The sequence below is a fragment of the Diuraphis noxia genome, unplaced genomic scaffold (genome assembly GCF_037042655.1).
Source record: "Diuraphis noxia isolate RWA-SAM2 unplaced genomic scaffold, SU_Dnox_SAM2 contig0002, whole genome shotgun sequence".
Taxonomy (NCBI): domain Eukaryota; kingdom Metazoa; phylum Arthropoda; class Insecta; order Hemiptera; family Aphididae; genus Diuraphis; species Diuraphis noxia.
In genome coordinates, this window is record NW_028301712.1 from 5,017,240 (window position 1) to 5,031,726 (window position 14,487).

The 14,487-nt window shown below is 32.3% G+C and overlaps 1 protein-coding gene and 1 pseudogene across 2 annotated transcripts in view; one reads left to right on the forward strand and one right to left on the reverse strand.

Annotated features, from left to right (window-relative positions):
- Window positions 1-14,487, reverse strand: part of Lmpt (four and a half LIM domains protein limpet) — a 101,855-nt gene that overhangs the window by 36,228 nt on the left and 51,140 nt on the right. Inside the window, exons 1-4 of one of the 2 annotated variants that reach the window (XM_089221464.1) lie at window positions 10,107-10,273; window positions 9,332-9,512; window positions 8,958-9,188; window positions 5,930-6,145 (exon numbers count right to left, since the gene is read on the reverse strand). In XM_089221464.1, the coding sequence (XP_089077590.1) occupies window positions 5,930-6,145; window positions 8,958-9,188; window positions 9,332-9,512; window positions 10,107-10,258 (780 nt within the window). In that variant the 5' untranslated portion in view covers window positions 10,259-10,273. Of the gene's footprint in view, window positions 1-5,929; window positions 6,146-8,957; window positions 9,189-9,331; window positions 9,513-10,106; window positions 10,274-14,487 lie in introns of those variants that run through there. The other variant, XM_089221465.1, reaches the window with a different exon arrangement.
- LOC149057962 (uncharacterized) lies at window positions 6,959-7,563 on the forward strand (annotated as a pseudogene).

A 14,487-nucleotide genomic window follows, 5' to 3' on the forward strand; every position in this document is an offset into this window, starting at 1 on the left:
ATATTATAGAATACATTATTTTATGCTGATGGTATTATATACCTACACACACACCACACTTGACTTTGCAAATCTCATCTTGGCCTATACGAATTCAGAAACAGAGTTTGGCAACATTCTGGAACACATGGCCAATATTCGTATATCACAGCAAATTGTTTTAGTACGATAATAGTATAATACACCTAATGAATGCTGTTGCGTGAATAAAATACTTTACACAGAAAAATTGCAAATAAATGCAAACAATAAATTGGACGCGGTGCAGTCACGGGTAATAGCGAGTAAGTTGTACAAATCGAAATTGTTCTGAAAATGTATAGAAACGTCTCTCTTTATACAGCAGTATTATAGGCTGTAATGGATTTTTCATTCTTCACACCTAATCTAAGAGGACGTCCCACAGGTTTGCAGCTGATGTGTTTGTCTTACGAACAATAGGTACCTACACAGTGCGTCAGTGCATATTATAGAAAATATGCGTTCACCAGAACCAGTAGGTCAATTTATTTCAATATTAAAGCTAACAACTCTAATTGGTTCTACTTAATGCAAATTCCCAATGGTGTTTACGCGTTTGTTAGATGCAGATAAAACTGCATACATGCAACATTAAAGACCTTTCTTGAGATGAGAAATAATGCAACAATTGTTTATATTTTCATATAGTATATTATATAGGCATATCTATATGAAATATGGGTACAACACGTATTTATCATTTGTTCTTCTACATGTCGACTATGATAATCGAAAAACGGCAAAAATTAACTTACGCGTACCGTACAATTTATCGTAGAAAATGTGTTCGATAGAAAACCGACGAAGGCGTTACCCATTCATACAACATAACCCATAATTCATATGATAATTAAATTCGTTTTGAAATGTATAATGCTCAATAAAATTATAAATTATAAATTTTATTGCTTCGTGTATCATGTAGTTCTGTAATTATTAAGATTTACTGATGTAAATACCATAATGCATGAAGCCAAGATTTTAATTTATATTAATAAAATGATTAGATAAGTACATTTGCATGTAAAACATTGTCCACGTATAATAAAAATTTATATTTTTGTGAGAAAACCGAATAAAAATATTAATTCGACATTATATTAGCAATGCAAGTGGCGCATAGTGCAGCAGTGGATATGCGAAATTAATTGAGACAAACGCTTTGTCGTAGGATCGAAAGTCAGGCGGTTTAAAATTATAATATGATGACAATTATTTGGTTGTCGGACACTATAAAATTTCGTTACGATATTATTACGTTTACGCCGTGTGCAAGTTTTATTTACAGTTTCTCGGCTTGCTAGCCAAGGCCAACGTCACGTCACCGCCGCCGTGGCCACAGCAGTAGGCAGTAGCATAATAATATGTAGTCTTGTCTGATCATCTGGCGCCCCGAGAGTTGGATTAAAAATGTGATTTATACATTGCCGAGACGTCAATTATTACTTAGATAATCGCGTACATTTCGGCGTTCAAATGTCACACGTCGCACGTACAGTGTTATGGCTTGGCAATCGATCGCACGACGATGACTGTCGTGACCAACTCGTGTGTGCCTATACACACACGGTAATTGATAAACAAACAAATCGTGCGATGAAGCTTCATATTCTATTCCGTCGGTACATCGTCCACGCACTCGTCTAAATATTGACATAATGTTATAACGGACAGCGACTGACTGCAGCAGTAGTGTGCGATGTGTTGTGTTCAAGAAAACGTTTCACCCGCCGTGTTTATTAAGACGATGTCAAAACTCTCTGAAATACGGTGTTTGGAAAGAGCACCGTTTGTGAACGTTCGAATTTTGTTCCTATTCGATATCGTAAAACAAATACTAAATAATATAATCATATGTTCATTTTCTTCAAGATATTATTATCCTTTATCGATTTTACAATATTATTGCACGCAAGAAATGGTAAATACCCTACAGTTGCAGTTTTTTATCTTATAAATTCACTATAATATTATATATAGTTTCGTGAATCATAAGATAGGTACCAAACGATCAATTTGAAACAGATACAGTGAACGCCATCACTTGAAAAATACTTTGAATTTTTGGTCTATAATATTATATTTAAATTATTCTTCAAATGTTAAAATGTCCTACCGAAAACATTAAGAAGATTTTTCTTAGCACAACATTTGTTTTCTCTCTCTTTCTCTGACCCAAGCGAAAGATATAGATACCAAACTTGCGTTCGGCAAAACCAGCCTTATGTTGTTGGTAACTTTCAGTATTAGAGTAACTTCGCCTACGATCAAACAATATCGCCCGTGTAGCTACGTTGGATATTTTATGATATTTTAATATTTAAGTAAATTATACTAGCGTGTAAAATGTTACAATTTAAAAATACTTACAAATTGCATGAAAATTAAAAAAAATACATAAAGAATTCAAATTAGTAAACGTAGTAATATTGTTTTCTTAAAGTTCGATAATTGGTGAATCCACACAAAAGACAAAAGTAACAACATAGGGTTATAAGTTCTGTTAACCATAATTTGTAATTTCGTTTGTCGGTCAGAGAAAGAAAAAAAATGATGCTGCTTATTTTTTTTTAGTAGTATCTTTTCTTAGTAAATTAACTAACATTTACGTCTAATTGAGGTTAAATAATTTCTCAAAATTAAATTTTAATGATTTAATAATGTCTGCAAACCTACGAATAAAAAAAACTCTTGAAATTTCATAATATTTCATAAAGTTCTAGTATGATTGTTGAAAAATTCGATAATATTAATCGAAACTTTAACTCGTTGTCATTTAGTCAATTTTGATTTTAGAGTTATGGTAAAAATTAACTTAAAAAAATTCGGTCTATCTGATTTATAAAATTAATGCAAGTTGTATTGCGCATGCGCACTCGGAAAGACCTAAAAATGTTAAAATCATCAGGAAAAGTGTATTTATGTATTCTCTGTCTCGTCCCGAAAACCGCATGTAAATCCGATGTCACTGCAATGGACAGAATTATTTAGTGTTACCTTTAATAAGAATCACACTGTATACGTTATATTTAGTATTTATTTTACGATATTGAAAGATACAAAAAAATGTTCCTTTCAAACATTGGATTTGTTATCCTAATAATAATTATTGATCTAAGCTATTTGTACTTATAATCTCTATAGTTAATACATAGGACTTGAGATCATACTAAGTCTAATTATTGCTATAATAAACAATGTATTAATTAATAAAACATACAAACAGGTAATTAATATAAGATAACACACAAAAAAAGATAAAACTAAGCTTACTATAGGTTTGAATACCTAAAAAATAAGCTATTAATTATAATGATACGTCTGGATACGAAAAAAAAACTAAACAATAAACCAGTTTGCAAAACCCTGAAAATCAATTCACTCATCAGAATAACGCAATTGAATAAAGGTACTTCCGAGGACGTAAAAAAACAAATTTTAATTAATAAAATAATAAATAATAATTTTTTCAAGTCCAAAATAATTAAAACCATCATGATGTTTTGCAATATATTATATGGTGCAAAAATATTAATTTCCTGAGCGCATATTCTTCAACAGTGACCCAATGGCGACTACCCACATGGATATGTCAATTTATTATTATTACCTAATATATAATTAAGAAGGAATTATTATGTCGAATAAAAATACATTATTATTATAGCTGCTATTAAATAATAAAATGTTTTGCATAGAAATGATTAACCTGACGCTTTGACATAATATAAAATGAAATATTACATCATCTGCCCCGTTCAGCAAAGTTAGTTTGAATAGTATTTTAAAATTAAACACAAATATAGTCCATGAAATAATATTGACAATATTGTTTGTTTTAAAATTCAAACGAATTACGTATACACATCCATTATGTACACTGCAAGTACTGTTATCGTGTTAAATTATTTGACTGCAATATTTATTCTACACGTCTATAGCAGACGTCGAAGATTTATCCCAAATTATTGTTTTAGACTTTATAGTAAGTAGTACGGAGTGTGCAGTGATTCCGCAATGTCCGAAATCCATTATTTTTCAACGCTTTCGAAAATATTTACACAGTGTTCCATACAAAATGGTTAATCGATATGAAGCTTATACGCGATCGATGTATACCTTTTCTCTCTCTCTCTCTCTCCCTCTCTCTCTCAAACACACACACATACACTCTCACCAACTCTCACCGACTGTCTCACTTCTACTAAATATATTTTTGTCACCACGACCTAACGTCCTGCACCATACACGGTACGAAACAAAAACGCATGAGTTCCAGATAATTTGGATCGGGTTTGCAAAATGTCAGGCGAAAATAACGTCGTGTGAGTGTGGTTGCAGGCCGTAGGCACCTATATGTAGTTGACGGCCAATGGTCGGACAATAAAAAGACTTATTGCATCTGCAGGTATATCTCAACGACATGATCGCGCTTATCTCTGTGTATACGAATGTTGAGATTTTTTAAGGGACATGCCTTTAATGCTCGACTTCAGTAAGTTCTAGTTGTAAATGCATATAGATTATACTAGAACTACCTATAATAATTAAGTTTCCATTCTGCAAATCCAGTATCGGAGATTATATAAAACCAGATGGCGCGCTTCTTCATTTATTGGAGCGACAACTCGAACCTACCTCAATATACAGTCACACACGAGGCCCTCACAAGGGGGAGTGGGGCCATAAGAACTCGTGGAACTGGGGCAAATTTAGCATGTACATTTTCTAGTTCAATAAAATTGTAACAGTTAAGCTATTATTTCTATCGGAAATATGTGATAAAATAAATTGAATTACCTACCAAGATATAATTATTAATGTCTGTTAGTTCGTAATCGATTGTGGCACGGGCACAATATTATCGTTTATGTGTAAAAGTTTCAATTTCATACTTTTTCTTCGTGATATTTGTACATGTCGGTGAGTGAAAAACGTAAAAATCTCGGATGAAATATAAAATATATGATATAAGATAAGATATAAAATGCATGTTTTTAGTACGAATGCGGCCACAAGATTTAAAAAATAATAATATTTGGCACGCTGCATTAAAAGGTTGAAGACCTCTGAAGTAAATCATCTGATTTTATAATTTAATCTGTGCTGCTAATATAATTTGAACTGTAATAATATAGGACCAACATTAAAATATTGTTTTAGGGGCAGAATACTGCGAATGTATGGATACCGTCATGTTATATGTGTGTTATGGATAACTTTTTAGACCATCGTCCATCACCAATATTATTGTGTAAATTTATCTACTGTAAAGTTTTTTTTTTATTATTATTACTTTAAAGTTTAAAGTCTCAACAACTAAAGCTATTAGCTTATTCTACCGTAAAGTATTTTAATACATTTAATATATCCTATAGGAATATTACTGTTATTAGATAGGTAACATACATTTTGGTGGGTAGACTTGGCTAACCGTGAATCATCGAGCACGACCTATTGAAGAGCAATGTGCGCTCACACAAACTACTAGTAAAATCAACGACAGATGGCGCCAAACGAACATATTATGATTATATTATTTTATTTTCCATTTAAATAACCGATTACAGAGCTCATTATTTTCATTACTCATAATAAAACCGTCAGTTATTATAATATTATGATGTACACAAACGTACTGTTCAGTAACCAGATTTTTTCCGAGAAACGAAGCTACAACTCCAAATTAAAACTAAGTTATAAAACGTATAAGTAATAAGGATCATACCTAGCTGATGTGATACATTTTATCGTCTATATATTTTATTCGTGAATAGATAGCACCTCGATTATATTTCGTGTAATAACATCATTTCGTACCTTAACGTTGATAAACATAATTTTCTTGTTGTTTTAGACTACCTATGTGGTATGTAGCTATAAGCTTATAAGTCATAATATTTCTTACCTCATCGCAAGCCGAACACCTTGGTTTGAATTGTTGTGCGTAATGACGTTCGCAATACAAATGATCTTCGTACAGACAGTAAGTTAAATCGACAAGGAGCTCTTGGCATTCGGTACAGGTGAAACACGTCGGATGCCATAAAACCGTATCGCCAAATTTAGACGCGAATACTCCTATTTCACCTGGCTCGACATTTTTCTTACATTTCGGACATTCCTATACAAATAGTGATGTCAACATTATTAATTATTTGGTATTCTTAAAAATTACGATTCAATTTATATAATATGCAATATAAATAGTTACAATTTTTGGATCAAGCCATTATTGGGATAATACAATAAATATTAGATTTAATGTTGAAACTAAGTTATTGTTTTTGTTATTGAATTATAATGCGAATGTCTCAAAGATATTTTTAAGTTAAAAATTTAAAATGGTATGCAATTCAAAATTCAAAATTTAAAATTATTTTTTTAGAAGCTGAAAATTAAAAACTAAACAATTTTGTAACATTATCTATGGTAGTGACTTGAATTGCACATTCATTGTTAAGTTATAATGGTTTACAAATTATGACTTAAATAAATTCTCAATCAGAGTTGGTTTAAAATTTAAAAATTGTATTTTTTAAGTATACTTATTAAATGGGGATTGAAAAGATAAAAATTAACTTTCAAAAATATAAGATAAATAAATTACTAGGAACACACTAAGAGTAACATATTATTACAAAAAGTCTACCAAAAAATTAATATTAATGGTGTCAAAGGAATGCGAATAAATCTTGCAGTATCTATAGATATACTATTAATCCATAGAGAATTATATTCGTTACAATTCGAGAGATATTTTTGATTTGACGTTCGTACCCGCATAAGTTTGGCACTTACATAACTAGTTAGAAACGTCATTATTAATAAGTATATGTATACATAATATATACATAATATTAATCTAGTATTGTGAAACAAATGGCACTCTATTGATAACTAGAGTAAAAAATAATTCCCAAATTTCCAACTGTAAATGCTCAAACAATTAATTATACCGAACGAGACTGCAAGGATAGTACAAAACCAAATAAATATACTACAAATAGAAAACTTAAGTATAAAAATAATGTGGATACTTAACCACATTGATATCATGGGAAACAAAAGTGCGGACAAACTAGCAAAAGAGGCCATTGTATCAGCAGATGCAATCCAAAGCCAAGTGTATTCAATATCTGACATCAAACTAATGGTTAAAAATAAAATTCTCGATATCTGGAAAAATGAATGGAAAATATCCAACGCCAAATTAAACAAAATTAAAAATCATATAGTTCCGTGGCACAGCAACTCATCGGTAGAAAAAAGAAGTGGCCATAAACAGGCTCAGAATAGGTCATACCAGGTTAACTCACGGTTTTTTGTTGAAAAAAGAAGACCCACCCATATGCCCAACTTGCAACTTCGCTCTGATGGTCAAACACATATTATCAGAATGTAGGAAGTACGAAGCTCAACATCACAAATACAGTTTAACCCACCATTTATTGGTCTACCTCTAGAACTACTCAAGTGCTCAAATTCCTCAAAGAAATAGAACTCTTTAATAAAATTTCAAAATATATTTATATAAATTAATTATTTATTACATAAATCTAGAATGAATATAACTAAAATATTAAAATCAACTTTGTATTTTTACTAAAAAATAAGTTTTAATCTCATGTCATCATTTATTGTAGCCAATGACCCCAGCCAGTCCCAGAGGCAGTTATTTATCAATAAAACAAATTATTTTATTTTATTGATTACTAACAGAATATAAATTCATAAGACTGAATATTTAAAACGACTGTTGTTTCCTTTTTAGCAGTTTACTTATCTAATATTTTTAGAAGGTAATTTTTCATTCGAGTTTGCGCACTAAGAATGCGTTTAAAATTGTTTGTGAAACCTATGTTTTTAAATATGGGTAGATTCAATGTGAGCTGACTAACATAATAATTATTATTGTTGTCTTATGCTCCATATGAAAACAGCATTTAAAATATTATCTTATAGTAGTTTTAACATAGGTTTCTATTTGGTATTATTTGAATGAATAATAACATACAACGAAAATACAGTAATTAACAAAAACAATACCGAATAATACCACTGCATGTATTCAAAAGTCGATATACAATTTATTATTTCAAGACTTAGGGTTACTTATAAATTTATAAATAAGGCTCAGATTTCAATGCAAAGTGTATTATTTTTCTGGTGTTCAGCTAGGAACGAAATAAATTCAAAGCATAAAATTTGTATCATGTAACATTGTAACAGATTGTTCTTCAAAGGTAAAACTTTTGTTTAGCATTTTCATGAAATTTTATTCATTTTTAGCGTACATATTATTTATTAATATTTAATACATTTTACGAGTTTTAAGTTTAAGCTAAGAAATTCAAAATTTACCAAGAAATATTGTTTTTATCATATTTATTTGAATAGATTTTAAGGATTATTCATCCATGATCCATATAAATGTCTATCATTTTATATTAAATGAAAGTGATAGCGTCTATATCTATATCTATCAATTATTGCATGAGGAGTACTATAACAAAACTTAAAAAAAATTAACAACTAATTGGTCAGGTGGGAATAAATTGTGATCAGGCCTATTTCCAGTATCAACCTATATCGTTTATTTATTTAGCGTTCTTTAGTTAGGTGTTCAGCATTGCTGTTAGTTATGCTGTGTTGATAAAGTGTTAAAAATACCAAAAAGTTAGACTATTGTTTTCCTATCGGCTGCACAGTTGCATGCCTGTAAAAACATTTTTGTTCATTTTCAAGGGCGTCATTGCGTTTAAAATGGTGTTTTGTTATTTTAGAGCATTTTATTTTTTATTTTTCTTATATAGTTATTTATTTATAGAGCATTTAAATCCAGGCCCTAATTTCAAGTTTATAAACATTTATCATATAAAAATACATTTGGCGTTTTTTTATTTTATAATACGTTTTACCACAAAACAACTAACCACGTGGTAAGTGCATTCTCTAGCATATCCGATATCTAACGCTATCTCGTTTCTAGCATTTATGAAGTCTTCGTAGCTCTGATGATGCCTTTGTTCCACATGTTTACAATAAGTCAAGGCTAAGTCTTGTTTCGGCAGTTGTACGACTACCTGCTTGTCTCTGTACTTCTCGCCAGCCGTGCCCAGTTTAGGAACTTTGTTGGACGGTAAACTATTGAAGTATTTCTCTACCTGTAACATAACAATGCGGAATTATAACGACCGTCGGTGATGAACGAAAACTAAAACGAAAATCCTACACACGGCACGTGTGCACAGGAAATCGTAACGCGAACAGAACTAACGTAAAATATTATGTTTAATTATTTATATACCTTGTGACTAGGCAGCCCAGGAGGAACCCATGAGTACCCTTGGCTGTAAGACCTTTCTTTCGACACTCTCTTGTCCGGGTCTTGAACGGGCTTGAAACCAAGCCGGTCGCGTACGTTGACCCACTCCTCGTGCAGCACATCGTGCGAGTCTTTCGTGCATTTGCAGCTACCGCATGTCTTCCTGAAATGTGACAAAAAAAATTTAGAAATGAACAATCACCGGTAAACCACGTGGCGTCGTCAACGGTCCACTAACGTACGGGCTGTTATTCCTTACCGAACCGTTCATCATATTTTGCACAATATAATATATTTATAATACAATTAACCATGTCGTAGGCCCATATGGGAAATTCGTATATTTTTTGCGAGAAAAATAAACTACACCCTTCGTGACAAGCACACCGTTTTGAGTTGCTTATTTTTTTATTTTCCTAAACATAGTCGGCCGATCATAAAACTTAAATAGGTAGGTACATAATTATTACCATAATAGTGTTTCGTGTATACAGAGACAGCGTTTATGACTTGTCATGGCTCGGTATACGAATCTCGGAAATAAAAATAAGAAACTCAAAACGAGCTGCTACCCCGTCGCAATGGGCGCGGTGGTTCTCACGGAAGAATACCAAATTTTCAGATGACCTACGACATAGTAACATGTATACGAGTATACGGGTCGGCCGCGTGCTCATATAAATATGATATAATATTATAATTATGTGTGTTCATAATATATATATATATATAGGTATATGGGTTCCAGCCGAATTACCTAATAATAAGTTCGCAAAGCTCTTCTTGCCCGAAGACTTTGCCGTAAAGTTCGAGTATTCGGACGCATGCAAACTTGAGCCCCGGCCAAGGGATTAGCGGCGAGTCCAGTCCGCTGTAAAGTGGACAACAGTGAGCTTTTAGGTCTAGCATATCCTTCGGCACCGGTCCTGCGGGAAATTATCTAACTCAAAACCCGGCACTAACCAAGCCGCCGCAGTCGCCGCTTTCTGCAGGTGATCGTCGGCAACTGCAGTGTCTCGATATAATACTCGACAATAATTATTGCCGTATATATAAGTATAGGCATTTCGTAATAATAAATTATTTGCTGGGACGGACAATACAAATAATGCGTTTCCGAACGTTTTCAGACGGGGGAAAAAAAAAATGTGTCCAAGGAAGAAACTATTATGACGTCCTGAAAAAACATGTTAATATAATAATAATATACTGACAAATCGGTTTCTATTTAGAAAATATTCAAGTTGAACTACTAGAGTACAAATATTATCATTACTGTCATGTTGTCGCCGGCTAGAATCAGTATACACGTCTAAAATATAAAGCACATCTAAAAATGGCGTTTAAAAAAAAAACACTGAAAAGAAGATAAACCGATAATGTTTGTGTAGCTATGCGTCAATGGTTAAGCGCCGCACACATGTGTGTTATATAAACATACAAATTTTTCAATTACAACATTTGACATTATAATAAGTGAGAATGCAATATTCAAAAAACAGTAAATCTTCTTATTTTTATTTTATATGTATATAAACTGTAAAATTAAATTCTGAAATTAAATTTCACCAAATACGTCATATTGAGTGCGCCCAACCACAATATTTTTAAAATTAGATTTACGAGGAAAATAATATTGATATTAAATATTGCAATTAATTCGATTGCGTTAAATGCTGTCCTAAACACATAGAACAGTTTGATAATATATAAACATGATTGATTGCGGTAACTCGATAGCCACGCATAATGGTAGACATGGCGATGGACATGGGAAACAGTAGTAATAAGCTGCAGTCTATCAGTCTATGATTCTAAAATAATATGTAATGCCTTCGTGAGACAAAGACACGTCCGATATAATAGTATAAATTATTATTATTGGTTAATCGATTATCGAGATCGTACAATACGTTCAAAACGACAAATTATTGCAGACCGGTTATAGAGTATCGTCGCACCGTCGCTGCAGAGACGATAATAATAATTATTGCATTATGGAAACGCAGCAAAAAAGACGCGACGACAAAACGATTTCCTGTTATTGTACACGCACAATGTAAGAGAGAAAAATAAAATGCCATTCGTCTGTTGTACGGGAAACCGACGAAATAGCTCAAACCGTTTCTCAGTGGAGTCCGACAGAGTTTCCGCCGCGGGGATTCGGAAAAAAAAAATCAACGGACCCGGAGAAGAGACCACATGGTATTATTATTATTGTTTTATAAGTGCTTTGTCGCCGACACGATTATGATGATCATAATAATAATAATATCAAACGGAGGTGGCGAGGTCACTGTAGACATAGCAGACAAATAATTTATCGTTAGTGCATTCGGCGGCGGCAGACTCTCATCTCAGATTTTTAATTGATTGCTTGTCGCGAATAATCAAAACAAGACATTATAATATAATATTATTATCGCGTATGTGTGTGTGTGTGCGTGTGTGTTTCGTATACCCTAAAAACACTTGTCCGATTTGATGTTGCCACGACCGCACTCTTACGAAAATGATTAACGATGAATATTAATCTAGTCGCATGTATCTAACCGCATTTCACTGAATAGAATACGATGCGCCGACTAGCCGGGAAAAAGTGGCGGCGACTTGAGTGTTAATTTTTTTTTCATAATAGGTACAATGTACATCCAATAATAATGATATTAATTCATTCGTTATTTATGCACCGCCATTGTCGTTTATAAAAATAGTAACTCGAATTCTTTTTGCTGAAGTGTTCGTATGTGTAAAAATGAATAAAAAATTGTGTAAAACATTCGACCAGCATCGCTTTTATAATATAATATTTAAAATTTTTTTTTACTCGCTTTATATACGGTTCATAAAAATTACCGGATCAACATGCCGGTTTTTTATTCGTTCAAAACAATTACTTTAATCACATTTTACGACGGAATTGATTGCGTACGCATTCGACATTTCGAATAATTTCCGTCACTACAACAGACCGCGTATTGACAAATAATGTAATAATATTATACTAATATTGACCGGTCGACGGTCGTATATATTTGTTATACAGTTTAGACTCTATAGGAACCAATAGATATTCGACGCAATCTCTCGTAAATATAAATAATAATAATAATATATATCTAATATTATAACATGTGACACCCACACATGAAGATAATAATATATGCTTATCATTGAAACAATAAACTACATTCAGTGCACGCGATAGTAACTTTTGTGTAACAGAAATATTTAAATACACATAATACAGTCGAGAATAAAATTGTCGATATCACGGATCTTAAAGGGTTTTCGAGTTATCGCTACAACTCAACTCACAACTGCTTACTATCACGAGAATTTATAATATTATTATATTGCACATATTATAAACGGTGCAATCGTAAGTACACTGCCACGCTGGACATAAAAATTTTTTTTCTTTAAACGTAGGTAACAGTAAAATCATTTTATTGTGATGCAACAGCGAAAAATAATACAGTATCTAATAATAGTGCACTGTTAAATTATTATTTATAAAAATATCGAGTCGGCACGTGTCTTGTCTTGATAATGATCATGTCACACGTAAGCGTTTCAACCACATTAACGTCCGAACCAATAGTTTTAAAATTCCAAATATTATCATAAGCCAAACACTGAACAGGTGGGTGGTTCCGAAATGCTGAAGTATATAGGTAGCTAAAATTAAGTTTTATCTACGGTAAAGAGGACGTTTTTCCCGCGCATGTGTTGTTTCTGTTTTATAACAATAATTGTGAATTGACTATACAACACAGAAAATGATTAACTTGCATTTACTTTTAAGACTTGTCAACTTAAGTATTGAAGTGAATTTTTCGATATAACGTGAGATGTTGGTATCCGTGTTTGTCTACATTGGTTTTTTTACAATATTTTAATCATTTTTCTTAAGCTATTAATTATGAGTATCAAGACATATATAATATATATATATATATATAGTTGGTTCTACTAAATGTTGTACATCTTTGAAGTAATTTAGGGTGCATGAACAGCTCGAAAGTCCCGAGACCGCGAAGTCAATTATTAGAAATAAATCCGAAGCCGCAGCAATATTAAAACAAAATAAACAAACCATATTATTATAATATCTGTATTAATATTCATAATTCATCATAAGGAGTAATATTTTATTGTTCAGGATTCAAATATAGTGACAATAACACGGTAGGTATATTATTCTAATAAACTCTTACATATATATATAGTCCTAATGTACTCTATAATGTAGTTTAAAAGCTTCGGGCTCGTGTCTCGAAAAAACTGATCGCTCGAAGTCCGTTCTAAGTGCATTTTATAAAATGGCGAGTAACGCTGAAAATAATTATATTCGATACACCCACGCGCTATTATTATTACCACGGGGGAGCGTTAACCACTGTCGAATAATATATGAAACGAATTCGCCTGTTATACACACATATATCACAATATTACGTATATTACGATCGTGGCGATATTATACAGCGACATGGGGCCGATTGGAAAATACCTACTCAATATTCGGGAAAATACATGAAAATCCTTTCTAGAGCCACGACCGCTTGTAAAATAAAAATAAAATAAAAAAAACGAGCGTGTAATCCGGTCAAGGTCCCGCGTTTATTTACCCGGGCAGGTTATTTTTTTTATCTCTATCAATATAACATAATATCCAATAAATTAATAACTATTATACGTCGTCGTCGACGTATTATCGCTAATAATGTTATTATTGCATTTTAACAACACGTCATTACTCGGTCGAATAATAATAATTATTATTATTATTATCGCATTAGAACAGCTGAGTACGAGACGTATATGATATGTACGGCCTGCGGTATCGGACATAATATTATAATGGGACAAAAATTTAGTAACGATGAAGGGGACTCTTGCGGCGTATAAAAATACAAGTCCATCGGCGGTCTTGGCGGCGGCGTATTGAAAACGATGTAATTATTTTCTGCGATTTAGTGGAGATCCATGACAATATTTTGCATTGTGTAGAGTGTAAAAAGAAAATTTTTGGATTTCGAAACACCGTCCGAGCCGGGCGTATAACATAATAATAATATGCACAATACAGGCAACACAGAGTTTGTCGAGATATCACGTCTCGGCCGACGGCG